This window comes from Bidens hawaiensis, unplaced genomic scaffold, assembly GCF_021521415.1.
Source record: "Bidens hawaiensis isolate Kalapana, Puna unplaced genomic scaffold, B.hawaiensis_p1.1 tig00000760_1, whole genome shotgun sequence".
Classification (NCBI taxonomy): domain Eukaryota; kingdom Viridiplantae; phylum Streptophyta; class Magnoliopsida; order Asterales; family Asteraceae; genus Bidens; species Bidens hawaiensis.
The window spans coordinates 435,357-461,590 of record NW_027491043.1 but is presented as its reverse complement, the minus strand read 5'-3'; the positions used below and the strand labels follow the sequence as shown (position 1 = coordinate 461,590).

The 26,234-nt window shown below is 36.9% G+C and overlaps 1 protein-coding gene and 1 pseudogene across 1 annotated transcript; both read right to left on the bottom strand.

Annotated features, from left to right (window-relative positions):
* Positions 1–15,292: 15,292 nt before the first annotated feature.
* Positions 15,293–16,588, bottom strand: LOC143534425 (zinc finger protein CONSTANS-LIKE 2-like; annotated as a pseudogene).
* Positions 16,589–20,338: 3,750 nt separating this feature from the next.
* Positions 20,339–23,303, bottom strand: LOC143534118 (ADP-ribosylation factor 1-like). The gene is made up of 8 exons (XM_077028700.1): positions 23,179–23,303; positions 23,053–23,091; positions 22,876–22,938; positions 21,770–21,788; positions 21,532–21,643; positions 21,385–21,432; positions 21,160–21,290; positions 20,339–20,462 (listed from the first exon to the last, which is right to left on the bottom strand). The coding sequence occupies exons 1-8, from the start codon at positions 23,279–23,281 to the stop codon at positions 20,429–20,431; spliced, it is 549 nt and encodes a 182-aa protein (XP_076884815.1). The 5' UTR covers positions 23,282–23,303; the 3' UTR covers positions 20,339–20,428.
* Between the last annotated feature and the right edge of the window lie 2,931 nt (positions 23,304–26,234).

Here is a 26,234-nt window from a genome sequence, read left to right as displayed (position 1 = left end):
AGTTATCTCAATTCATGCACAGTCCGCGCCAAACTCACTGGCAAGCTCTTAAATGAGTTCTTCGATACCTCAAAGGTACCATCCATCATGGCCTCTTCTTAAATTGCCATTCCAATCTCACTCTCTCAGCCTTTTCTGACTCTGATTGGGGGGTGTAAATGATGCCAGTAGGTCAACCATTGCATATGTTCTTTATCTTGGTACAAACATCATTTCATGGAAGTCCACTCGTCAAAAACCAGTTTCCCGCTCCTTTACAGAAGCTGAATACAAGGCCCTAGCTAATGCTTCCGCTGAACTCATATGGACAAAGAACTTACTACAGGAACTGGGTCTCACAACAAATCAATCCCCAACATTGTTTTGCGATAATACGGGAGCAACTTATCTGTGTACCAATCCCGTATATCAATCCCGCATGAAGCACATTGCTCTTGACTATCACTTTATTCGGGAACAAGTCTCCGCTGGCAAATTAAGGGTCCTCCGCATCAGCTCACAAGATCAACTTGCGGACATGCTTACAAAACCGTTGGCACGGGCACCGTTTCTTCGAAATCGATCCAAGATCGGAGTATCCGACGGATCCTCCATCTTTCGGGGGCGTATAAGGAATGTCACCAAATCATAGCCAAATCACAAGAATATCGCATCATCAATTCCTAATTCTCAGCTTCCTAATTATTAGCCACATGCATATATAGAATTGTATAACTGTAATTGCAATGATTGTGATTTGTCAATTTAGCTCCATAGAATTAGCCTATTTCCTTTCATTGTATTGTCTATATTAATCTTGTATTTGTCACTTGTAATTATTCAATATATAAAATATATACAATTCTCACATATCCCTCTTTGCAACTGTGTGTAAATTTGTCAAAAAAGGATATTAATAATTCTCGTACCACATGCCACAACTGTACGGACTAATCAACTGATATATTTAGAGTTTAAACTTCAAAAAATTTTATCAAAAAAAAATATTATGAACTATATTTATTATTCTGACTTTCCACATAAATTTGTCATTAAATTAAATGATTATCTTAATGTACTTAACCCCTCATATGTATATATTTTATGTATATATTTTATGTCTATGTATTGAACCTATAAATTGAGGCTTTGTAATACATATATGAAATCATAAGAATCAACCTTTTCCTTCTATCCTCTCTATTATTATATGCACAGGGATATGGCTAAGACTATCCGTTGTGGCCCGCCACCCCAGCCGCAAGCGGCCTGGCGCTAGCCACAATGGCCAAAAACACCGCAACACACCGACGCAACCGTCCCCATGAGCCGAAGCGAGCCAGGTAGCGCCCGCTGAAGGGGAATGCTGTTACTGCTCTTTTTTTTTATTTGTGTGAAATTGGTGAAGAAGTGGAGAAGAAAGAAGATGGTGGATAAGAAAAGAGATAAAAGAAAGAGGAGGGGGTTTTTTAGTACAACATGATTCTAATTTGTAGTACATTCGCACATTAGAGAGCGGGACTTACCTGAAGACTATCCATTCTATCAAGAGCTCTCAATGTTTCAACAAAGAGTAGCTGCAGTCAAAAACTACAAAATTAACATGATGAATCGAGAAAATCAAATAAGAAATGCAGGGAATCAATTTTGAAGACTATCTTTAGTTTCTTGTATTTTTATCTTTGTTTTTTATGTATATTTTTATCTTTTATTTTGATGTGTAATGTCCAAAAGACAGAATTTGAATATGTAATCATTTCTTTTATTTTTCAATGTAATTTACAGTTTTAAAAGGATTTGATATGTAATTTTTTGAAAACAGTATGTAACCCAGGTGTGTTTTGGTGCATTTGTGTATGTTCCAATATAGGGGGAGATTTTTTGGTCTAAAGAAAGATTGAAATCTTCTCAACCTCCCAAGAAAATGCTAAGTATGGAACTCGAGCAAACTCAAGCACTTCGAGCAAGGTTTTTGCTTCCTCGAGCAAGATATCTTATCCGAGCAAGATATTCTTCATGAAATCTTCTAAGTGTTAGTTTCAAGCAAGCTACACTTTGTCGAGAAAGGTTAGTTCTTCTATCAAGCATGGTTTGTAACGAGAAAATCCTTGATGAGTCTTTGCTTAAAATAAGTTCTCGGGTAACCTAGTGGGTCGAGCAGAATATAGTAAAGATGGATCTCAAGTATGCTTGTATGGAGTTTATGGAAATTATTCTTACTGTTACTCCGAGCAAAGTCAATCTCGAGTAAGCTACATTATCCTAGTATATTAAGTTTGCTTTAATAATCCTTAGTGAAGATTGAAGAGATTCAGTGAAGAATTTGTTTTCTCATGGGATTATTCCAAGCAAAGTTTGGACTTATCATGAAGATTGAAGCTTTCTTGAGAGGAATATTTTCACAAGAAAATATTCTAAGTAAAAGTCTACTCGAAGTAATGTTCCTAGCATACTCAAGATTATAAGGTCCACTCAACAAAGAAATATGTTTACTCGAAGACCAGTTTACACTTGTATTTATTTTGAGAATCTTTTGTAATGATTAGGGTTTCTAGAAGGAATGTCAGGTGCATAGAATGATACGTCTCATTTTTGAGACAACACCTCTAATTATTCTTTGACCTAGCATTGAAAGCCGCACCTGATAGCTTTCCTGGCCTAGCATTGAAAGCCGCAGCTGACAGCTTTCCGCCTGAAACCCTAAGCTTTACTTGTATCTTTCTGAATACTTGATAATGGAAATCTTTTAAGTTATCTTGTATGTTTGTTCCTCATAGACTTACTATAATTAGAAACATTCTGTTTGTGGTTGATTCCGCCGGTCACATTCTAGAGGTCTTCATATATTAGTGTTTCATGATTTTTCTTGTCTGATCACTGTAATTGTGTCACGAAATCCAGTCCTGACAAGTGGATCATATGACCAGTAGTACTCCGGTTGTCATCAAGATCGGTGTTATGGTTACTGTCACAAAACCAATTAATCTCCTTGTACCTCCAGGTTCATATTCAATTCCAAACCCTGTAGTACGCTTTGCATATCGATGAATCTATTTGATAGTCAACCCATGAGGCTCGCGAGGACTTTGCATATGCCGGCTCGCCACCCCGACTGAATAGGCTAAATCAAGTCATGTGTGAAGTACATATCTCAAACAGCCTACCACCTTTTTATACTTAGTTTGATCAATTTCGGTCTCTTCGTCAACCTTTGAAAATGCCAGACCAGACTCCATAGGAACATGAGTTGTATTACTTGGTTCCATGCCCGTTTGAACCAATATTTTCTTTGCATATGATTCTTGTTTTATTTTAATACCATCACTTCCTTGTATTACCTCAATCCCAAGATAATACAGTAACTTGCCGAGATCTGACATATCGAAATTAGATGCCATCCCTTTCTTAAACTCAGAAATAATGTTCTAGTTCGTCCCTGTAACAAACAGATCATCAAAGTAAACAGCAACAGTTAATAAATGTTTACCACTCGTCTTTCGATACATTAACTGTTCTTTCGAGCACCGAATAAAGTTCATATCTTTTAAGATCTGATTTAGCTTGGTGTTCCATGCTCTTGGTGCCTTTCTAAGCCCGTATAATGCCTTAGACAATTTATAAACCTTATGATCTTGGCCTCGTTTTTCAAACCCCTCTGGTTGAATAACGTAAACGTCTTCTTACCATGCAAGAAGGAGGTATTCACATCCAAGTGGTGAATTTCCCATTCGTTTACTGTTGCTAGGATAATTAGCAAGCAAATGGTCTCAATATAACCGACCGGGGCAAGGACTCCATCAAAATCAATCCTAGTTGTTGAACATACTCTTTTACCACCAATTGTGCCTTATGCTTATTTATCGTGCCATCTGTGTTTCTCTTTACTTTAAATATCCAAATTATTCCAATAACTTTTAAACCTCTTGGCTCGACTAACCTCTGAGTATCATTCTTTGTTATCGAGTCAATTTCAGCTCGCATAGGTTTAACCCATTCATGCTTCGATTTGGCTTCTTTATAACAATTTGGCTCGTCATCTATCATAAACCATAATTCACCACATTCTAAGTAAACATGAAGGATGTAGTCATCTAACCTTCTTGGCAGAATGTGAGCTCGGTCCAAAGACCTCAAAACCAGTTTGAGTTGCGAGTTCAGTTTGCTGGGCTGGTTCAACTACAGCGGGTGATGGTGGGCCTTAAACAAAAATTGAACCAGAACTAGTGACTGATCTTCGGTTGCAGCTGTTTGTACTTGGGCCATCAAATGATTTATTGTTGTTTGAATTTTGGATGCCAACGGCACTCATAGATGCCCCATTAGTGAGCTCATCCTATGCTATATTGATCGGCCTAGCCCCTGTGTAGATCAAACTTCCCCATGGTAGTATAAACATTCCCGGTCTCCCATCTTCATTTTCACCTACCTTTTTCTCAGTTCCACCCGATACTCTCGGTAAAGATTACATCTCGGCTTACATGAATCTTACGACTCTTCGGGTTGTATAACTGGCAGGCCTTTGATTCCAGTTCTGTTATGAGATGAACCAATGGCAATGACCTGTCATCTGATTTTTTTCAAGCTTGGTCTTTCAATTTTTGCATAATCGATGCACCCAAACACCCTTATGCGCTTCACACTCGGTTTCTTCCCCTTAAACCTTTCATAGGGTGTCATATCTAAAAGTGCTCGTGTTGTGGCTCGGTTTATTAGATATGTTGTATGACGAGTTTCTCCCCCCATAGATAATACAGAATTTGCAATGCTTTCATGATGCCCCGGGTCATCTCGAGTAGTGTGTAGTTCCGACGTTCCACCACACCATTATGTTGTGGCGTATATGGTGCGGTGAGATGTAGGTTTAACCCACTTTCTTCACAAAATTTTGGAATTCATTCAATGTAAACTCTCCTCCCCTATCAATTCGGAGAGTTTTAATAGATTTTTCAGTTTCCTTCTCTACAAGTGCCTTGAAACTCTTAAACTTTTCGAAAGCATCACCTTTTTTCCTTCAAAAGAATAATCCACATATACCATGAAAAAACCATCAATATTAACCAAAATATACTTGGTACCTCCAAGTAGAGGTGCACAAATCGGTTTTTTTGAAAAAACCGGTTCGGTTATTAACCGGACCGGTTTTTTTTATCCAGAAAAAAACCGGTTCGGTTAATAACCGGACCGGTTATTAACCGGTTTTTGTCAATGAAAACTCAAACCGGCCAAACCGGTTTGGACCGGTTTAGAAACCGGTTAGAACCGGTTATTAAACCGGTTTTTTTACAACCGGTTTTTAATAACCGGTCTAACCGGTTAACCGGTTTTTTTTTTTTTTTTTTTTTTTTTTTTTTTTTTTTTTTTTTGCTTTAGGGTTTAGGGTTTAGGGTTTCGTTGTTAGCATTCTTTGCTTGGAAGATTAAAAACACATAACTTTCATTTATAGCTTTTACATTAAAAATACAAACATTAAATCGTTATCGCATATTCGTAACTCAAAAATACAAACATTAAAGAATGCTTAGACACGATTACATTAACAAGTTGATGTTTGTTACTCATTTTCTTCGCTACCCGATCCCGAGCTATTCCTTAGGTAATCGTCGTACGCGGCTTCTTCATCGGTCATTGGTTGAGTGTGTCCTTGATTGACCTCGTCTTCATACAAGGCCGCCTCATACTCCATTTCCCCCTCGAGTGAGCGTTGATGTTGTGCCCTATCTAAAGAGTCCAAGTAATCCTTGTAGCAAATCGACATCTCTACAGCTGGTGGAGTGAGTCGAGTCCTCCTAATCGATATAACCCTGCCAGAAACAGAAAAAGCAGACTCCGAAGCTACCGTGGAAGCTTGGACCGTTAGTAAATCTTTGGCCATGGCGGCGAGGATCGGAAACTCATCCTCCTTACCTCTCCACCAAGCCAGCATATCAAGACTTCTAAATTCATCCGGAGTCATGTGTTTCACAAAGTTGGTACCACCATACCTTCCAAGTTCACTGCTTGGGGTGTTTACCCTTTGACGTTTACCGGCGTCTTCCCAAATCATGTAGTACATCCCCATTTCAAGGTCGGTTTGGGATTGGGATTGGGCAACAGCTCTTAACGAGTCATGAATTTGGGAAGACGACCCGTGTTTTGTAAGGTAAACATCATACATGTTTGCCAAGGTGGTGTTGAAAGCATTCTTTAAAGTTTGGTTATAATGGGGGTTTTGATCGTCGTTTAACTCTAGCTCATCACAAATTTTTTCTATTAAAGCTTCAACACCACCAACATTGATGCAAGGGTTTAACGCAGCCGCACAGGTCAAAACAGCGGGTAGTTGTTGAAAATATTTTCTAAATTTTTCTTTCATTTTTGCACCCATATCAAAATAAGGTGCACCCCTACAATGAATTTCAGTCAACTTTGTGCACATGACAGCAATTTTTGGTAAAGCAATGGGGCTTGTTGGATAGTAAACCCCGGATAAACTAGTTGTGCAAGATTTAAAAATTTGAAGAACCTCCGTAACGATCTCAATCAATAACCAGTTTCTAGGATCGTACGGTGCACATTTACCCCTATTTGACAAAATTTGATGAAACGCAATTAACGATTGTTTTTGTTGGATGGCTTTCTCAAACATTTCACAAGTCGAGTTCCATCTTGTTGGACAATCCCAATTAGGCCCCAACCATTGACAGTTAGCTTCTTCACAAAATTTTTTGTATCTTGAAAATGTTGAATTGTTGCTAAAAACATCTCGTAACATTCTTTTAAAATTGTTTCTTTGCGTTTCGATCACGTTTAACCCATCTTGCACGGCCAAGTTGATAATATGTGCAATGCATCGGCTATGAAAAAACGCTCCATCACAGATAGGTTTATACTTTAATTTTAAATGGCCAACCGCGGCCGTATTGTTGGACGCGTTATCAAACGATATTGAAAAGATTTTATCTTCAATCTTGTATTGTCGAATGACTTTATCCAAGAGTTTAAAAATATTTCTACCCGTGTGCGGGTAATCAAACAATTGAAACGCAACGGTTCGTTTCATCATTTGCCACGACCGGGGGTCAACCCAATGAGCCGTCACACAAATGTATGAGTCGGGCGAACCATTAGGTACCGACCACACATCCGTTGTTAAGTTCACACCAGTTTGTAAGTTTGAAAAGTATGAAATTAGTTCGGATTTAGCGTTTTTCCATGCTTTAAGACAATCTCTTCTAAGGGTCGAACGACTTACGTGTTGGTAGCGTGGTTGAACATACTTTTGCATCATCTCCGTGAATTGAGGGTTGTCGAAGTGGTTGAAAGGAAGTGATTGTTGAATCACAAAGTTGCCAAACTGTTGACGTACCGCTTCAAGGTCGTACGTAAACACCGTTCCTTGATTCGTCATCTCCGGCTGCGAACTACTTCCGGATTCGTCCTTCAAGACCTTGCAAGAGGGCTTTTCTACATGAGCTCTTAAACTGGAGTTTGCTTCTTTGTTATAAAACTTCAAACAATGTTTGCATCTAGCTTTTTGGGTTCCGTTAGACATTTCGCATAGGTCGAAATGTTGCCAAATATCTTGGTTTCGTTTCGTGGGGATGACCCGAACGACGGTTTCTCCCGTGTTCGAGGCACCCATGTTGACCGATGAAGCAGCACTTTGGGAGGCCATGATAATCGACTACGAATTAAGAGTGGTATACTCGAGTATGAAATAAACGACTACGAAAGAAGAGCGTTTGGAGTTGTATAATCGCGTATGAAATAAACGTTTAGAGCGTTTGGAGTTGTATAATCAAGTGTGATCTAACCAATACCCAACCTAAACTATATATAGATGTTTGTGGGGGTAAAATGGTAAAAAAACAAAAAAAAAACGGCTAAAAAACGGTCAAAAAAAAAAAAAACGGCTATAAAGCCGTTTGGTAACGTTCGAAAACCGGTTTAACCGGTTAACCGGTTATTAAAAAACCGGTTAACCGGTTTTTTTTATAACGGTAATAAACCGGTTATTTTAAAAACCGGTTAACCGGTTTTTTAATAACCGGTTATTAAAAAAAACCGGTTATAAAAAAAACCGGTTATAAAACCGGTTTTGGCTCCAAAACGTATAACCGATACGTAAACCGGTTACGTAAACCGGTCAAACCGGTTTTTAAAAAAACCGGTTTTTAAAAAACCGGTTTTCGGTTGAACCGGCCAAACCGGTTCCGTAACCGGTTTTTTTGAACACCTCTACCTCCAAGGGTTGTCTATGTTATGGGTCCACACAAGTCTCCATGTAACAGTTCAAGAACATGAGTGGCCCGAAACGTTGTTTCACTCAGGAAGGCACTCCTTGTTTGTTTCCACACCAAGCATGATTCATGAATCTTTTCTTCATACTTAATACTTTGAAGTCCAAAAACCATTTCCATCCTTCCCATCCTCTTTAGCTTATCAAACCTTATATGACCGAGTCTTACATGCCCACTTCCACGTGTCCTCCTCTATAACTTACTTTAAACATATCGGGCTTCCAACCTTCTGTTTTGCTTTGTAAAGCCTATTTGCTTATCTGTTTACCGATATAACTAACAATCTCGTGCAAGGTCGGCAACTCCTTCTTCATCCGGCCGTTACATCCTAACTTAGTGGCTTGTCCCAGACTGATTATATTGTTTTTCAGATCTAGTATATAATAAACTTCATTCAATAAACGTTGTTCACCTTTTTTTACCTTGAACAATTATTGATCCCTTTCCCTTGATTCCAACCTGCGAGCCATCGCCAAACTTGACCTTACCAGTTACCTTTTCATTCAGCTCCGAGAAAAAACTACGTTTTCCCGTCATATGATACTTGCTCCGTTAACTAAGTACCAAATGTCTTTGGTCACACAATCGGCCTCAAATCGATTTGGTCTTAGATTATATTCATTTAGATACACCGTATTGTGCATATAAACTACCCCATCAGCCTTTTAAGTTTCAGCCACGTTTGCTTCTTATTGTTTTGGCGGTTTTTTATCAGGGTACTAATGTGGTCTAAAATATACATATTATTATATCAATATTCTCTACAATTTTAAGTTCTTTTGAGCCAGATCTTTATTGAATATTATTTTTTAATTGGCTCATATGTGAGGTTTTAAGGTTTTAAGAGACATCGAACTAAAACGAGTAAATGGACTCAAGAATAATGCTACATACCCTATTATTTTGTTTACTCATGTTTTGAACAGTGCATAATGCATGATTGCATACTTAATAATCTATTAAAATTTTATTTGTTTTCATGTATTATTAATTTCAAGTAAAACAAATATAAAAGCAAAAATAAGAAAGTGTCTGAATCTAATACGTGGAAGTATAAATTGAATTCATTGAAAAATATATTTATTGTCTTTCAAAATTATAACAAACGGGTATGCTAACAAAGCTAGTTGGACCAATCAATTTGTTGATGGATCAATAAATCGTTTATGATGTCATGATTGCTAACATTGGGCTGGACTTGGACTTGGACTTGGACTAAAATAGTTGGCGATGAATGAAAAGGAATATAAAAAGCAACGTAGGTTAATTTTTTAAAAGAAGAAAAGGGGGGCTGAAATAGACGCAAGTCAACAGGGCCCCTGCTGCCGGCTGATTGGAGGGGTTTTTCCTACGAGAGGTTATAGAAAGAGATATAGCATAGGGTTTTGAAGGCCAGTTGCAAGAAGAGGGAAGCAAGCAGGGATTATTCAACTAGAGCAAGTAAGATTAATATCTACTCATACAAATATTATTTTTGAGTTTGAATTTATTGTTTTCTTTATGAATTCAGTTTTTAGACTTATTTATTTTCTTTTGTTCTTAAGTATGGTTGTTAGCTAAACTCCTTAGCTACCTAGGTTTTTGATAACTACTTTGTGATTTGAGGATTTTTTATTGGCTTATGGTTTATCTTGTTGGATTAATACTAAAGTAAAGAATCTTTTTATAATTGATTTGATGTGTTTGCATATATAATTGTGATTTATTATTGATCTTTGTTCCATATGTGTCTTGTTGAAAGTCTTTCGGTTATAGACGCATATTTAGGTCGCTTACTGTGTGTTTGTGATTATTTTATGGTTTTACTAGATGTAGTAATCCATAAGAACATTGGTTGGTGATTTATTAAAATTTTATATTCTACCTATCTAGAGACTGAGAGGTAATAGATAGTCGTCCTTGGGATTAGGTGTTTAGGCTAGAACGCTCTGACATGAGGTTTCCTATATTTTCCTAGTTTCATTGTAATTCCATATCTTATTTATTGTGCGTAGGTTACCCCTTGCACTTTAGTGTGTATTGAGATAGTGAGACCGAGAGGTAATCTATCTTTTAGGGTACTTTAGTATTGTTGGAGAGACTGAGAGGTCATCCAACCAACTGGTAAGTTTAAACGCCCCTTAAGGTTTCCTTTTAGGTCACACCCAGAGAATGATCAGGGATTCATAGGTTGCCTAAGGGTGTCGTATTTTAAGATCCCGGTTCCATCATAGTTTTCATAGCCGAGGGAGATCCAAGATTCACAAGTAGGATTCTAAACCTAGGTAGTGCTTCTCATATCTTTGAGTTCGTTTAGGTAATCGAGTTAAAGTCAGTTAGTGTCAGTTTTAGTTTAAGTATTCTTTAGTTTATAGTTAATAAATAAAAAACACAAAAAATCATTTAAATCTATTTAATTAAGTTAATTAGTCAGGTTCTAGTTTAGGTGTCGCTAGTGTCCTTTGGGTTCGATATCTGGACTTCATTAGGCTTTACTACAGTTGATAGGTACACTTGTCTGTCTAGTGGTCTAAAATTAGGATAGTCTAGGTTTATAAATTTAAAACTAGAGTGTCTAGGTTAGGTTAATAGTTTATAGACCGCTTTCAGCACATCAGGCACATCGAAGAAAAATGCCTAAGATGATCACACTTGTAACATTGTACTTTAGATTGGTCTTTTTTTTGTTTATCACCCCTTAAACTCGAGCCTCTTTCATAAGTAGCCTTTTCTCAGTCTTGGTTATTACCTCTCCCATGACCTCGACCCCAGTTCCTATAATTTCCATAGCCTCGACCTCGGTTGTTGTAGGAATCAGTTTTATTGAATAAGAGCTTACCTAGATTGTCAGCATATAGATCGCGATTCCCAATCCATTACTCGTATTTGTTTAACCTACCCACAAATCTTCATAGCCGACTTCCTTTAAATTAACATTTTAGTTCAATTGAGGTAACGATGTGGATGAACCTTCGAGGAAGGTTCATTAGAAACTTCTTGACTAACTCGTCTCATCCACGATTTCTCCAATTATGCGGACTTAGATGCAATACCAAACAATATGTTTATTCGCCAATAGTTTCCATCTCCTTTATTCTCATATTGTCAAATTCTTGAGTTAGGGTTCGTAACCTAGCCTCCTTTACTCGATCAGCACCCATGTGATGAGTTTTAAATGCCACCCACATCTCCTTGGCGGTAGCCATGTTCCCGACTTGCATAGCTTGATCTTTGGGAATGGCTTGAAATAATATAGATGTAGCCAAACTGTTCTTTTTGCATCTTGGGATCTGGGATCGATCGCATCCCAAACACCATGTACACCGAATGTGGCCTTCATCTTCATTGATCATACCGTGTAATTAATCAAGTTCAACATTGGGCGTTGAAGAGATGGTGTCACACCATCCTTAGTTGTACTAGATGCAGAACCAGAATTCGATTCAACCATGTTTGTCTTCCATCTTGTTCTAACGTAGCTCTGATTAAACGATTTTGGTGTTTTTGGTTCTTGATCCAAGGCGTTACTGTTAGGATTAAACGCACACACGAAACCGAACACGACACGAAAGCAATAAACGAACACGAGGATTTAACGTGGTTCGGTCTAAACTGACCTACGTCCACGGGTGGCAACTAGGTATATCTTTATTGAGTGACCAAATATTACAAGTACATAATGTTGTTTATATAGAGACTGAACTAGGGTTAGTAAATTATTATGCAAGAAATCTAAACCGGGCCGGGCTTGGGCCCGACCGCCCACACCCGTCTCCTCTTTTGACTTCATATAATAAATCGGGCCAACAAGGCCTACGAACCCAACAATCTCCCACTCGGAGGCCTTGAGTACTCTCGTCTGTACTCCTGATTGTACTTCTGTAATCTGAACATTAAACTTCTTCTAGTTGCCACCGCCTTCTCATCAATTAACCAGAAGGCCCGTTGAAGCTCCCCGGAGCTCCAACACGTCAGTCACGGCTGAAACTGCCCCTGACCCATTCTCTGTCCCTACCGGCTCCCACTGTAACGAACTACCGGATCCTGAGATAACCTGAGAACAAACACTCTCCATATTCAGCAAGTAATTCATTGGAGAGACTTTTACAGCTGGAATACTGGTTTTCTTAATCCACTGTCGACCTGGAACTGTAACTGAAACACGACCTGTGCTCCCACTGTCACGATGTCCCCCAACTGATTTAACCTTCCTAGCTTGTTCATCCTGAATCTTCACTTTGGCTCTGAGTTTGTTACTTGCAAAATGAACCTTCTTCTGCCCACGAGATTCTGTGAACCGGACTTTGTCTTTCACCAAAACTGGATCCACTCCTTTCGGTGACATATCGACCATATACAGCGAACCCATTTTCTTGCCACGAGCAACCACGAGATTCCCTTTGACTACCTTCCACTGCCCATTCCCGAACTTAACATCGTGCCCTTGGTCATCCAACTGCCCAACTGAAATCAAACGTTTCTTCAAACTTGGAATAACCCTCACGTCTTTCAAAGTCCAAGAAGTACCGGCTGAAGTTATCAAATCAACGTCTCCCATACCCGTAACCTCTAAAATATCATCATTCGCTAGTCGAACCTTTCCAAAATCCCCAAAATTAAGATTCTTCATCGTTTCACTACAGTGAGTGGCATGAAACGATGCACCAGAATCCATCACCCAAGCATCAACGCTACTCTCAACACTACAAACCAAAGCCTCATCACTACTGACCCCGTTATCTGTGTCGTCTTCTGTAACGTTCACCTCTTTCTTACCATTCGGACACTGATTCCTGAAGTGTCCTTTCTCTTTACAACCCCAACATTCAATATCCTTACGAGTCTTAGACTGACTCCTCTTCCTGCTCCCACTGCCTCGCTGTTACCTCTACCTTCTGTGACTAGCATATTGCCTGATGATTCACCTGAACTTCTGCGTCTTGAATCTTCTCCCAGAATCAGATCTCGAATCCCATCGAAAGTAATATTTGTAGACGAACTACAAACTGCAGTCACTGTTTGCGACCAACTGTCGGGCAAAGAGGATAATAACAAGAGGCCTTGAACTTCATCATCAAACTTAATGTCAACTGACACTAAGCGGGACAAGATCGAATTAAGATTATTGATATAAGTTGTAACTGACCCACCCTCTTTCATTCTTGTTGTCACTAGCTCTCGGATAAGATAGACTTTATTCGCTGCCGAAGGCTTCTCATACATGTTGGATAGTGCGTCCATCATACCACGGGCTGTGGTTTCTTTCATGACGTTAAACGCCACATCTTCCGACAACGACAATGTAATACAAGCCCTAGCTTTCTTGTCTAACTTCTTCCAATCTGCTTCTGACAACTTTTCTGGTTTTTCATCCTCAAGCACTACATCCAAGTCTTTCTGACAAAGTAGTGCCTCAATCTGCATCTTCCACCAACCGAACTTCTGTCCGTCAAACTTCTGTATTGAAACATTTCCGTCTTCTGCCATAACAATGACTAAAACGAAAAACTGGATAAAAAACAGAGACAGACACAGCAACACAAGCCTGAACTTAACAACTGTTCTACTGAACTCTGTTAAAAAATCAACCTATTTAACGTGCAGCGGAATAACGAACTGTAAATCAGAAACCGAAACTTTAAACTGAAACGATAAACCTGACAAACGCGGTTGGCACTGGTTCTAAGTTTCTTTAAATTTCTTCTGACTTGAAACTGTTCTTCAACGAAAATAGGATCTTGATTCGCTGTTATTGACTCGTACTTTGCAAAGTAGGATCTCGACTCGCAAAACTTCTGCCTTCTTTTCAACCTTCCGGTCGATCGCTGGATACGTCGGCTAGCTGCCAACACCGAAAACCTAGATCGACAACCTGAATCTGACCTGTGGCAACTGGTGGCAGCAAAACCCTAGCAGCAGTTAGCGGTAACGCGGCGGAACCCTAGCCCCGATCACTGGTGCGGCGGCGACACGCGGAACTGGTTCACCGTGTTCTTCGTGTGATCCGAACCTAAGCTCTAGATACCACTTGTTAGGATTAAACGCACACACGAAACCGAACACGACACGAAAGCAATAAACGAACACGAGGATTTAACGTGGTTCGGTCTAAACTGACCTACGTCCACGGGTGGCAACTAGGTATATCTTTATTGAGTGACCAAATATTACAAGTACATAATGTTGTTTATATAGAGACTGAACTAGGGTTAGTAAATTATTATGCAAGAAATCTAAACCGAGCCGGGCTTGGGCCCGACCGCCCACACTCGTCTCCTCTTTTGACTTCATATAATAAATCGGGCCAACAAGGCCTACGAACCCAACAGTTACCACAACCCTAGTCACGTTACAGCAGCTCTCTTGACCCAAATTCTAACATCTCATGTGTTGAATCTCCACAACAGTAGGTCTTGATTAGAACTTCAGGTTCTTATACTAATTCAAGAATGAATCAGTAATCAGAAAAATAAAACACGTGATTGCCAAACTTGCAAAATGCTTTTATTAATCAGAAAATTTCACTCAGAAAACTGATTAAATAATCGAGTATTTATAATAACCATCTAACTCCTAGTTTTGCTCGACTTCAGATGCATTATCTTTATCTAATAAACATTAGTAACAAACCAAACTCATTTAAAATGTTATCTTATTATTAGATTAAGTGTAATTGACTTCAAACTCTCCAAATACTCGCCTTGACCGGATTCAAAGTTATCCAACAGATATAACCCACAAGCCCGGTTTATATACTAATTTAGACTTAAAAACATAATTAATCTAGAATACAAAACCCAATCATATTCAAACACTAATTATAAAAATAACTTTAAATAATTAATAAATAAATTCCTTATTGTCCAAGTCATTTACTCGACTTGTTCACTAAGTAATTAATTCCATGTAAACCAAGTTATAAGCTCAACTTGATAAAAAAAAAAGAAAAAGAAACCAGCCCATCATAGGCTCGATGAGTCGGCCCAACCCGCCCCATTGACTTGATATCGGGAATTAAGTCCAACATTTATTACTAATTTTAAACAAAACATCATTCAAAACGAGGAGACGATGCCATAATCCACCCCAACACCAAAACCAGCATTGGACTTCGTCGTTAACCACCATCGATCCACATCTAAACTCTTCATCAACTCCGTCCGCTTAACAAACCGCCCTTTGATCTTCTCAGCATATGCCTTCCGTGAAGCATATCTAATTTTCTTCTCAAACTTTCTCTTCTTCCTCTTCTCCTTATACCTCAAAACGCTAGCCTCTCTATCCTTTGCACAAAACATTTGTCTGCCATTAACTGGCAACTTGAACGGGTTTGATACGTCTAACAACGAATTCACCTCTGGTACAACACCGGAATCCATCAAAGATGAAGAATCCTGCAAATTCCCAAGATTTTGACAAACTTACTATTAGTAAAGAAAAAAATGTGAAAATAGAGTGATTTTGACCATTGACTTTTTTATGTAATCAAATATCACATTGATTTTCATTTCTCAATTACGAAAATAGCTGCTAATGGAAATCTGATGTGTCAAATGCAAATCTTATGTGTCATGTTGAAAATCTGCCGCGTTAGATGAAAATCTGTCGCGTCAAAATGATCATCCAGCTATCACGCCCTGTTGCGCTAAATGGCACGTGTCTAAATTTCCAAAAAGAAAAAGAAATATCAATGACTTTAAAATCTGAATTTAGATGTTTACAGTATGGCAATGCGACTGAGAGTTGCCTTAGTTGTAGACATTTGTAAACGCATTTGTTGAAATTAATTTCGTTAAATCTACTATCAACAACTGGTGTCGGAGATGTACTCGTCACCAGCGTGTTTGATCGCCCAGGAACAACAGCGTCGTTAACTAAATCTTTGAATCCAAAGCCAAAATTGAAGCAACAATCAGATAACTGAGAGTCGGCATTCGTCATATTTCTAATAATTTCCCGATTATCATTGTCTTGTTTCGCTCCATAACCGAAAACAGGATCCAAAAGGTTTCCCGAAGTAGAATTCACAACTGACTCAGCAGAAGTATAAAACGGAACCACTGGAATCCGAACGTGACGCCTAGCAAGCGGATTTGCCAAGTGTACATCCCTATCGCACGTGACACACATCGTGGCCGCGTCGGCCTTGCACGTGACACAGGCTGGCGCTTGTTCACACACATCCACACACGCTCGTGTTTAGTCTGGCCGTGTAGTTTAGCGTCACACGCCAAACACAAAAAAACCGTGTCCTTGCGGCAAAACAGCAACGCGTGCGCGGACTTGCATAAATCGCATGTCTGTGCGGCCACGATTCGCCTTGCCAGAAAATTATTGCTATTTTCCGCCATGATCGACTGATTGGTTATGTTTGGCTGTTGGTATAATATTTTAACGAATGGAATGTACAGTTGTATATATGTTTGTGTATCCAACTGAAAATGATTTGGTGTCTTGCAAGCAGTGGACGTGATAGATGACACGTGGATCAATGATGACCTTGAAAAAGATTTAGGAGCTGGTGTTAAGCTATTGTCATGTGCAGGACCGGACTTGCGTTGTGTTACTTAAATGCAGGGCTAAAAACTTGTTACAAGAAATTCGAACCCGTTTATCAATCGAATAGCTCTTTAGTTAATTGAGTTAAATGGATTGACACTTTAGGACGTGTTTATCAAAATGAAATGATTTTGTAGATTAAAATAGTTACAATTCACTATTTTATTTGTTCATTTTTACATTTAAACCGGAAAACATTAAACACCTCTGTCTATGAGTGATTTAAACTAATTTGCTAGCAAGTGTCTACACTCTTCTCTATTCTATCTGTCGTGTGTCTCTATCAAAGACTGTTATTTTGTCAATTGTTACTCTTGATCAACATGCTTCTCTTCCAGTTGAACTTGTATCCTCTTTCTAGTAGTCTTTGACAGAGAAATAGGGAAGAGTTGCCGATCGGGAGCCACATTTCTCAATACCGAGTGGGCGGTCGGTTTTCCGTTAGTCCTGCTATACATGCTTTAAGAATCATTCTGATCATGATTTTGGTCATATACTTGCTAGGGGTGATACGCAACTAAGATCGAGTACGATACCTGTAGTCTTAAACACTGCTCTAATTGTTTCGTTATGTTATATACACTTGAGAGATTATGTGATATAAGAAATATATGAATAACATGATTTGAGTGCCTTGGTTGTGGATTACATGAAACTTTATAGTTAAACGTGTTTGAGTGGGGTCAATTCTTGATCGACAACCTCCTGATAAGTTTCCACTTAAGCAGTCATAAAAAAAGTAGTAAGATTCTTATAAGTATAATAGAAAATATTGGTCTACACGTGGTAGATGTTACAATAATTGTGGTCGTTGTTTTATTTGTTTTGGACTAGTTTTATGCTAAAAGAATAAGCGATCTAGTTTTAAGAAACTATTTGGACCGCATGTTGATGGCCAACAAGACAAACTGAACCAACTACATTGATTATATATATACTAGATTTTATCCCTCGTATTACGGGGGTTGTTTTACATTATTCGTTTTTAATATTTATATATGTATATTTGGATTTTAATTTTATTTATTGTAAGAAAGTTAATAATTAATATACTTGAGGTTTGATGATGAAATAGTTTCACAAATAAATAATATGTTATAATTCAGTTTAAAAGTTATCTGTGTTTGGTGATATCCATTACCGTTTATTTTCTTTATTATAAAATTGTTTCTTAATTATAAATAATATCTTTTTTTAAAATAAAATAGGATATTAATTTTTAGTATATTCCTATTTTATAAGATTTTCATATCAAATATTTGATGAGATTATTTTTAATATAATGAGATGTTATAACCCGTTTAAGAGCTATCTGAATTTGGTGAGACCTTTACCCGTGAATTCGTGTCAAATGCGTGAGAAGCCTTCATTTACAAATAAAGCAATCTGATGGCTTGAGAGAATTGTTGTTTTACATTTTTTGTTTTTTAATATTTATTTTTTGGATTTTCATTTTCTTTATTGTAAGAAAGTTAATAATATACTTAGGGTTTGATGATGAAAGAGTTTCATAAATAAATGATATATTATAACCCATTTAAAAGCTATCTGGATTTTGTGACCCATGACCCGCTTATGTTTTTTACTATTAATTGTTTATTAATTATAAATAATATATTTTTCTTTTTAAATTGGATATTAAATTTTAGTATATTCCTATTTTATAGGATTTTCATATCAAATAATTGGCAAGATTAATTTTCAATTTAATGAGATGTTATAACCTGTTTAAGAGCTATCTGGTTTTGATAAGACCTATACCCATGAATTTGGGTTAAATCAATAAGAGGTTTCCATTTAAAAATCAAGAAATCTGGTGGCTTCCATAAAAGGAGGGAGCGACCACATCACGACATATAGGATTTTTGGGTTTTCGTTTATATATATTATAGATTTATATGATTTATATACATATACGTTTGTAACTTAATAATTTACCGACATGCAACAGAATATGCCGTATGAAACTAGTTGATCATGAATCAAAACCCTCTTGAAAACCTATGTAGTCGATATCGCCGATATATCAGTGGTATATCGGTCATCGGTCCCTTGGCGAAATATCAATCAAAAATATCGGTCGGAATATCGGTACCGATAATATCAGCAATAATGACCGGTATTTGACCGATATCGGACTAATATATAACCGATATATAACTGATATTCCTGATATTGGTGTTTTAAGTCTTAATTATCAACTTTTAGTGTTCACTGTTAGTGTTTTAAGCCTTAATTAATCCTTGTTACGATTTTAGTGTTTTGCAATTTGTAAAAGGTTAATTTGTTAATGGTAGGAGACTATACTGAATTATTAGTGTTAAATTGCTATATATATGAATTTTACGTGATATTAAAATTACCAATATCCCACCGATTATATCACTGCGATACTCGATATCTCAGATATCGGTCGTTGACAGATATTCGATATTTTTCCGCATTAACCGCTTAGTTGAAAACCTACAAACTTCTATCGGAAACGACAAAAGAACCAGAACGAATGAACACAACTTAGGTAAGCCTAACAGAGTCCAACATTCAACAAACAAATTAGCTGTAGATCATTATGTTTGGTCCTGACTTGTAAAACATGATATTCTCAACAGATTATGCATACACACATATTATGAGAAATCAGTTTCTATTAATATTCATTCATATGAAAATGACACTACTAAACAAACCTCTATCACCTATTGATTCACCGACGGGATATTACGATAGTCCGTCAGGAATGGACGTGGGTAATTTAGCTTACAACTGATTACCGATGGCTGACTTAACGACGGGGCAATAGAACAGACAGGTTATTGACGGGATATTTAATAAGCGTTGACGAAAAAGAAATTATTTTATTTCCTGTAAAATAGAACCAGATCACGAGACGGTGGATGTCATGCCCATAGAGCTCGATGAATGAGGTTACGGGCAGATTTGGACATAACTGAGCAAACACTTAGCTTTCACCAATAGAAGACAAAGGCGACAGACGAACGAACACGTTGCCTACTTAATAGTCGCCAAAGATGCAAGGCACAAAGCATAGACCTTTAGACTAGACGTTTAAAAGGTGAGGGCCTAAGATAAGCAAGATGTTTACACATGTTCTATATTTTGTTTAGGGCTGGTTTTTGCTAGTTCCGGGGCATTTTTTTATTTTCTCAGACCAGTTTGGTCAGTATTTTCAGATTTTACCAGTATATACGAAACTTGAACCGAAGCTAGCCAGAACCTCCCCGGAGGGCATTGTTGGCCACAAGGTGCTTTCCTTGTGACTCGTCGTGCCTAAAGGGTTTTGACAAAATAGGCCAACATTGATGTAAAACAAAAAACACCACAACAATTAACAGCAAACACAAACATCCGACCACAAAAGGAAAAGACAGAAAGGTTACATTTTCAATGAAGAAAATTTTAAAACAAATATAGAGAAGTAATAGTGATATAACAATCAAGCTATGAAGCATCCAAAGACGTACCAAACAAGAAAAATGGTTGTGTAACACTGCAATTTAGATACTTGAGTAGCATCAGTATGAAGGCCTCCAAAAGAGATTATGGTTCAAGACCATATCAACCAGACTAATAAGTCACGAACTTGTCGTGTGTGCACCGCATGACCAGAAAGGTTAGGCACCTCCAGACTTGAGTGTGTTGCTTAACCTGCCATTAGAATGAAATACTTAAACATAGAGATATACATATGAACATCTTAAAGCATAAATTCAAATACACAAATACATATTGGGGCACGTTCATTTCGAAAATAAAATCACGTTGGGAACAGCGAAGACATCATAAGCACGTGTACATAACGTTGCAATGAAAAGAGTAAATTTGAAAAGAAAAAAAATGGTTTATTCACACTCCACACCCTTTCTTTGATTATATCCCCTCTCTTGATTTTTTTAAAAGAAATATAAACATGTGCAGCTGTGTATATGCATTTAGACAAAAGACTAAAAGTACCATATTTTTTTAAAAATAAATCTTAAAGAGATCAAAATGTACATGCACTCTAGTCAATTTATATACAACATGTCAAATGTTAAAGCTAACAGCCGAAAGGCCCTACCACTAAGCAAAAACATTTCATTTAGGGCCCAAAGTCAAGATTTTCATATTTTACTAGAAATTTCAGATTTTATTGCAATATTAAAAAACTCATACGAGCATATCATGTGAAATCTAGGATACCTGGAAACTACATATGTCTTAGAAAATGTTCAGTTTTTAAAAGTCAAGTCGTGACTTGTGAATGAAGCTTTCAAGAATTTTTAATGAAAATGCTAATTAATATAACTAAAGCAATAAAAATATAACTGATACTCCGAGAATATATAATCAGAACTGAACTCACCAGTCTAGGCCCTCAAAGAGACCTTCTCCTTTGATTGCAGAAGTTTTAAATATTGACCATTGACGGTTTTTTATCTTATGCAACTCCAAAGATTCTGTAACAGCAGCATCATCAAGTGCACCAGGAAGATCCTATTAATGTAAAAAACATAGCATACAATTACATGGTTACGAATCTAATTGGTTATGATATCTTTTTTGCTTGTGTGAAAAGTTAACTATCAACCTGCTTGTTAGCAAATATGAGAACCACAGCACCTTTTAACTCTTCCTCCTATTTAGAACAGATTAGAGATGTTTCGCGTAAAAGTAATAAAATTTATAATAAAGAATTAGCAAAAAGATCAATATGCAATTAAATAAAAAAGAATACCTCTAAAATTGCATGAAATTCTTCTTTAGCAATTACTAGTCTTTCGGTGTCACTGGAATCGACCACATATATTATGGCTTGAGTATTTGGAAAATAACATCTCCAGTATGGCCTAAAAGAATCACAATATATCAGCTAATATATAATTATGATAATGAAAAATTTTAGCAAAATCAAAATGCTATTAACCACGATCAACCCACTGCTTTTAGATGTGAGAAGATCAATAAAAGACTACCTGATGCTGGTTTGCCCACCTGTATCATTAAAGACATTGCATCAGCAAAAAAGAACACTAAAACAGATTCAAAAATGAGCATCATTCAACAAAAACAATCAGAAGTGGTAAAATAAAGAAAATCAATTTAGATGACCAAAAAGATACAACAGACCATCAAAATACATGTTTTCCAAAAAAAATCACAGCATCTCCTTTAACATATGCTTAACCAGATTTTTCATTTAGTCACAAAATAATGCTTAAACCTTAAGAATTAAGATATTATGTTTAACCCTCTCATTGATAGGCACCTCCCGGGCCAACTGATCCTAGCCGTTAATGATAATCAAAACAAAAGATGGGTTGGTGGTATCGGGAAACGTTTGGACCCCGGACCCATTTGACCCCAGGTGGGTCCGTTTACAAAGTCCCATAATGAACAAATGGTTAAACGTTCAAAATGATCTTAGACACTGTTTCTTAGCCGGAGTGGTGAATCTGTCTCTCCGGTTGGTTATCGCAGCCCTTCAGTTTGGTTCAGTGGTGTATCTGTATCCGAAAACAAGCCGTTTGATCTATCTGTTTTATATTTGAATCAAATTTCATATCCGTTACCGGTGATATTGATATCACTCATCTTCACCACAACTTCATACTAAAACTCAAACCATGAAAGAACTCAAAATGAGTTTTCCACATTTGACCTTGACTTGAAAACCACCGACTTTCAGTCTTTTTGTGATAGACAGTATGAGAACAGAGTGTGATATAGCAATGATGGTAATGAACCATTTTGTCATATAAAAAGGTCATCTTTTAAAGACTTCAATCTCTAAACCATGTGATCAAACCTATCCTTTGGCTGTATGTTTCAACCATCATTAGGATCGTATAAACCTCTAACAAAAACAATACTTATTTGATTAAAATAAGGTGCCTAACTAGTAAAACAGTCTGTGAGAAGACACAAAGCTTGTATATTGTGTCGGCACAGTTACAACCTCATCTAAGGCTACTTGAAGCATATAAGTAGAAACTAAAAATGCATGCATTTTGCATGTAATAGAACTAACTGTATTCAACTAATAACATCAACTGAAATCAAGAACAATTAAGAAACATACCAAGATCCCAAACTTGAAACTTTATATTATTATACTGCACCGTCTCCACATTAAACCCGATCGCTGCACACAAAGTCCACATTCATCAAAACAATGCAGAAAACTAGACTTGCAAGTTGCAATGCAATAACTTCATATACGTAAATAACGAAACCGAGGTCAAGAAAGAGAACTAACTTGGAATAGTGGAGACAACTTCACCCATCTGAAGCCGATCTAAACAAACACGAATCAAGAATCAACACATAAGTTAAAGTTGGCATATACAAAACATTAAACAGAGTAAAATGAATGAGATGATACAGAGTATAGTGGTTTTCCCAGCATTGTCAAGGCCAAGAACAAGGATCCTAGCTTCTTTGTTTCCGAAAAGCGAAGAAAACAATCTCGTAAACACCAACCCCATCAATTACCTAAAACCCAGATCAGATCAATCAAAAGCAAAACCCTGAAACCTACAAAACAATAGTTGAATTTACAAATTGGGTTAAGATTTGGATGTTCAATTGGGTTTTGGGGATTTTGAAATGGACAACGTACCTTTAAATTAAATGAAAGCGGGTAAGAGAATATTCCGGTGGGTGAGATTTGGATGTAGGATTTGAAGATGGATTTTGATTTTTGAGGATCTGTATTGTATGTAATTGGGAGATGTGGAATGATGAACAATGGGTTCATGTAGTTACATAGTTTACCCTCTACTATATCATCATTTTCATTTTTGCTCCAATGAATTTAAAACTAGACTCTATTGCTCTAACTTCATATTCACTTGTTTAATATTGATTATTATTTAAAATAATAATTTTTTTATTTATATAAAGATACTCCGGGCACTCTCGGGTAATGCTTTCGGCTTCTTCGGCTACACTGTCGTCAAGTGTAAAAATTTGAGAAGACGATGAAACCAAAAGCAATATATAATTGCACAACCCTATGGTGCCCCGTGTATGAAATTGGTTTTTAAGTTTGGCTTCTAGCACCCGAGTGTAAAATGTGAGGGTATCCAAAATTGGGTTATGCGCCATGTGCCATCGGTGAATTCGAGTTGTGAAGCAAACCAAAGATGAATTTTAGGAGGCAGTGTGGCACTCTGCTTGTTCGGTTTCAACAGTATGCATCCCTATTGCCCTAAGTATATGTTTTTGTGGTATGTTTGAAATTGCATGTTTAGTCTCTATATTTCAGTCATTAGAATATTTGTCACTTCGATTATTTTATAAATCTTAAAAGTTACTGTTCTTTTGTAGTTAAGCTATGATTTATGTGAGAGAAGTTTTGAATAATGTAAGAGATTGCTTCTAATATAATGTATGTGAATGTGTGGGTGGTGTGTGGAGGAAGATGAGGGAACAAATGAGGATGGTGATGTTGTGGGAAGTGAAGATTGGATGTAACTACTTGTTTCAAACTTAAAAGTAGTTGTGGTTACTAAATATAAGTTTTAAGTTCAGCATATAGCATAACAATTTCTAATCAATGCGATCGTCATATACATAGACTTGTATAATAGTACAAGTAAATTACAATATATATGGGCTACGAGCCTAGGGATGAGATCGGTACCGACCGGTCCCGGTCTCGAAAATCGCAAATTTTTGGTACCGGTACTGGTACCGAAATTTTCGGTTCGGTACCAGTACCAAAGGTTAAAAATTCGGGAAATACCAGTACCGGTCCCGTCCCGATACCATAACTCAAAACTTTGGCACCGATTTGGTACCAACGGTCGGTACCGAATTTGCCCATCTCTATACTAGCCCATGTGAAATGAAATAATATTTATACTATCATGTTTCAAGTACATGATGTCATATCATCATCTAATAGAGCATTCTGTGTTCCTGAGTTTAATTTAGTGAGAGATGAGAAAAGAAGAGGAATTAGGATAGAAAAGAAAGGAAAGAGAAGAAAATGATATCGTGTTCCCGAGTTTAATGAAAAGAAAAGGAAAGAATATTAAATATTTTCTGTGTTTCCGAGTTTAATGAAAAGAAGAGAAAGGGAAAGGATATTAAATATTTTAAGAACCTGGCCTTTATCTCTTCTCTTCTCTTCTCTCCATATCTTTTCAATTTGGAAAGAAATATAAATACACTAAAAACCTCTTCTCTTCATTTCTCTCCTTTCCTCTTCTTTTCATTAAAAAAACTCTTGAAACACCAATTTTGTTTATTTCTTTCCAAATCTTTTCTCTTCTCTCGTTAAATTAAACTCGAGAACATAGAAAAAAAATATATGATAAAAGCATTCATAATAGATTATTTAGTTTCTTTCCTATAACGTAACTAAAATCATAGAATTTATCTTTAAATTTTGTTTTACTTCTAAACAACTCACACATTGCATTACTCATTCTTTCTTCTCTTAGATACTTTTACTCTCCTTGTTTACAATACTTTGAATTAAAATATGTCAGCACTGGGGCTATTATATAAGTTTTGCTAACCAACTAATAGCTCGACAAATCATTTGAAAAATCTGTATTTGCCAAAACTCATAAGAGAAATGCATGAACAAAAGGTATGCTTTACACTCCTTTTAATCCATCTGCTAAATACCGGAATGATATGATTAAATGGTCGCACGTGCACAAACAAATAACAAAGAGCATTAAACGAATCTCGTGTCGGTATTCAGGATTTCTTCATAGATTTAACACTCAAAGTCTATTCATCAAAGATGGAGGTTTGAAAATCAACATGTGAATAAAGCTAGGCATGAGGGGGACAATGACGAATCATCGATTTCCAAAGTGGCCATGGGAAGCTCAAAAGGATATCGTTCTTCGAACATTGAAAGCCGACGATTTGAGTCTGGGGGTGCTGGTTTTCAAGGGAAGAAGACGCGGGAGGAAGGGTTGTTAGAAAGAGATTAAAATACGGTAAGAATAGTAACTCCTTAAATATGAAGAACCACTACTATAGCTTCCTTATTTTTTTTAGGTAGGGAATGAGATTGATTGGTAAAATTCGATTTCCATGAATCTTTACCTAAAATTTAGAGATGGTTGTATATGCATACGCTAAAAAACCTCATTTGATAAACACCTGAAACGCATACAAACATAAAAAAACACGCATAGGTAGCGTTTGGTATGGGTAATGAAGGATGGAATGAAATGACTTATTCAAACGTAATGAAAATATGTGTGTTTGGTTGAGAATAGGAATGGAATGGGCTATTACCAAATAAATGATTTTTCTTCTAAACATAGTTATTTTCATTCCTCTCATCCACCATGTTTTTTTTCATTCCATTTTCATATTAATTCTCTATTTTGTACTTGAATAATTATTTTAAAATTCTTGAAACAAAACGTAGCAATAAAAAATATGTTTAATAAAATTTTATTTTAA

What these genes read in the sequence shown, in the direction of transcription:
- LOC143534118 (XM_077028700.1), bottom strand. Translation starts at nt 23,281, where the DNA reads ATGGGGTTGGTGTTTACGAGATTGTTTTCTTCGCTTTTCGGAAACAAA. An exon ending in TCATATTTGCTAACAAGCAG is followed by an intron (nt 21,291 to 21,384) that starts GTTGATAGTTAA and finishes TTACATTAATAG; the next exon opens with GATCTTCCTGGTGCACTTGA. An exon ending in CTCTTTGAGGGCCTAGACTG is followed by an intron (nt 20,463 to 21,159) that starts GTGAGTTCAGTT and finishes TTCTAATGGCAG; the next exon opens with GTTAAGCAACACACTCAAGT.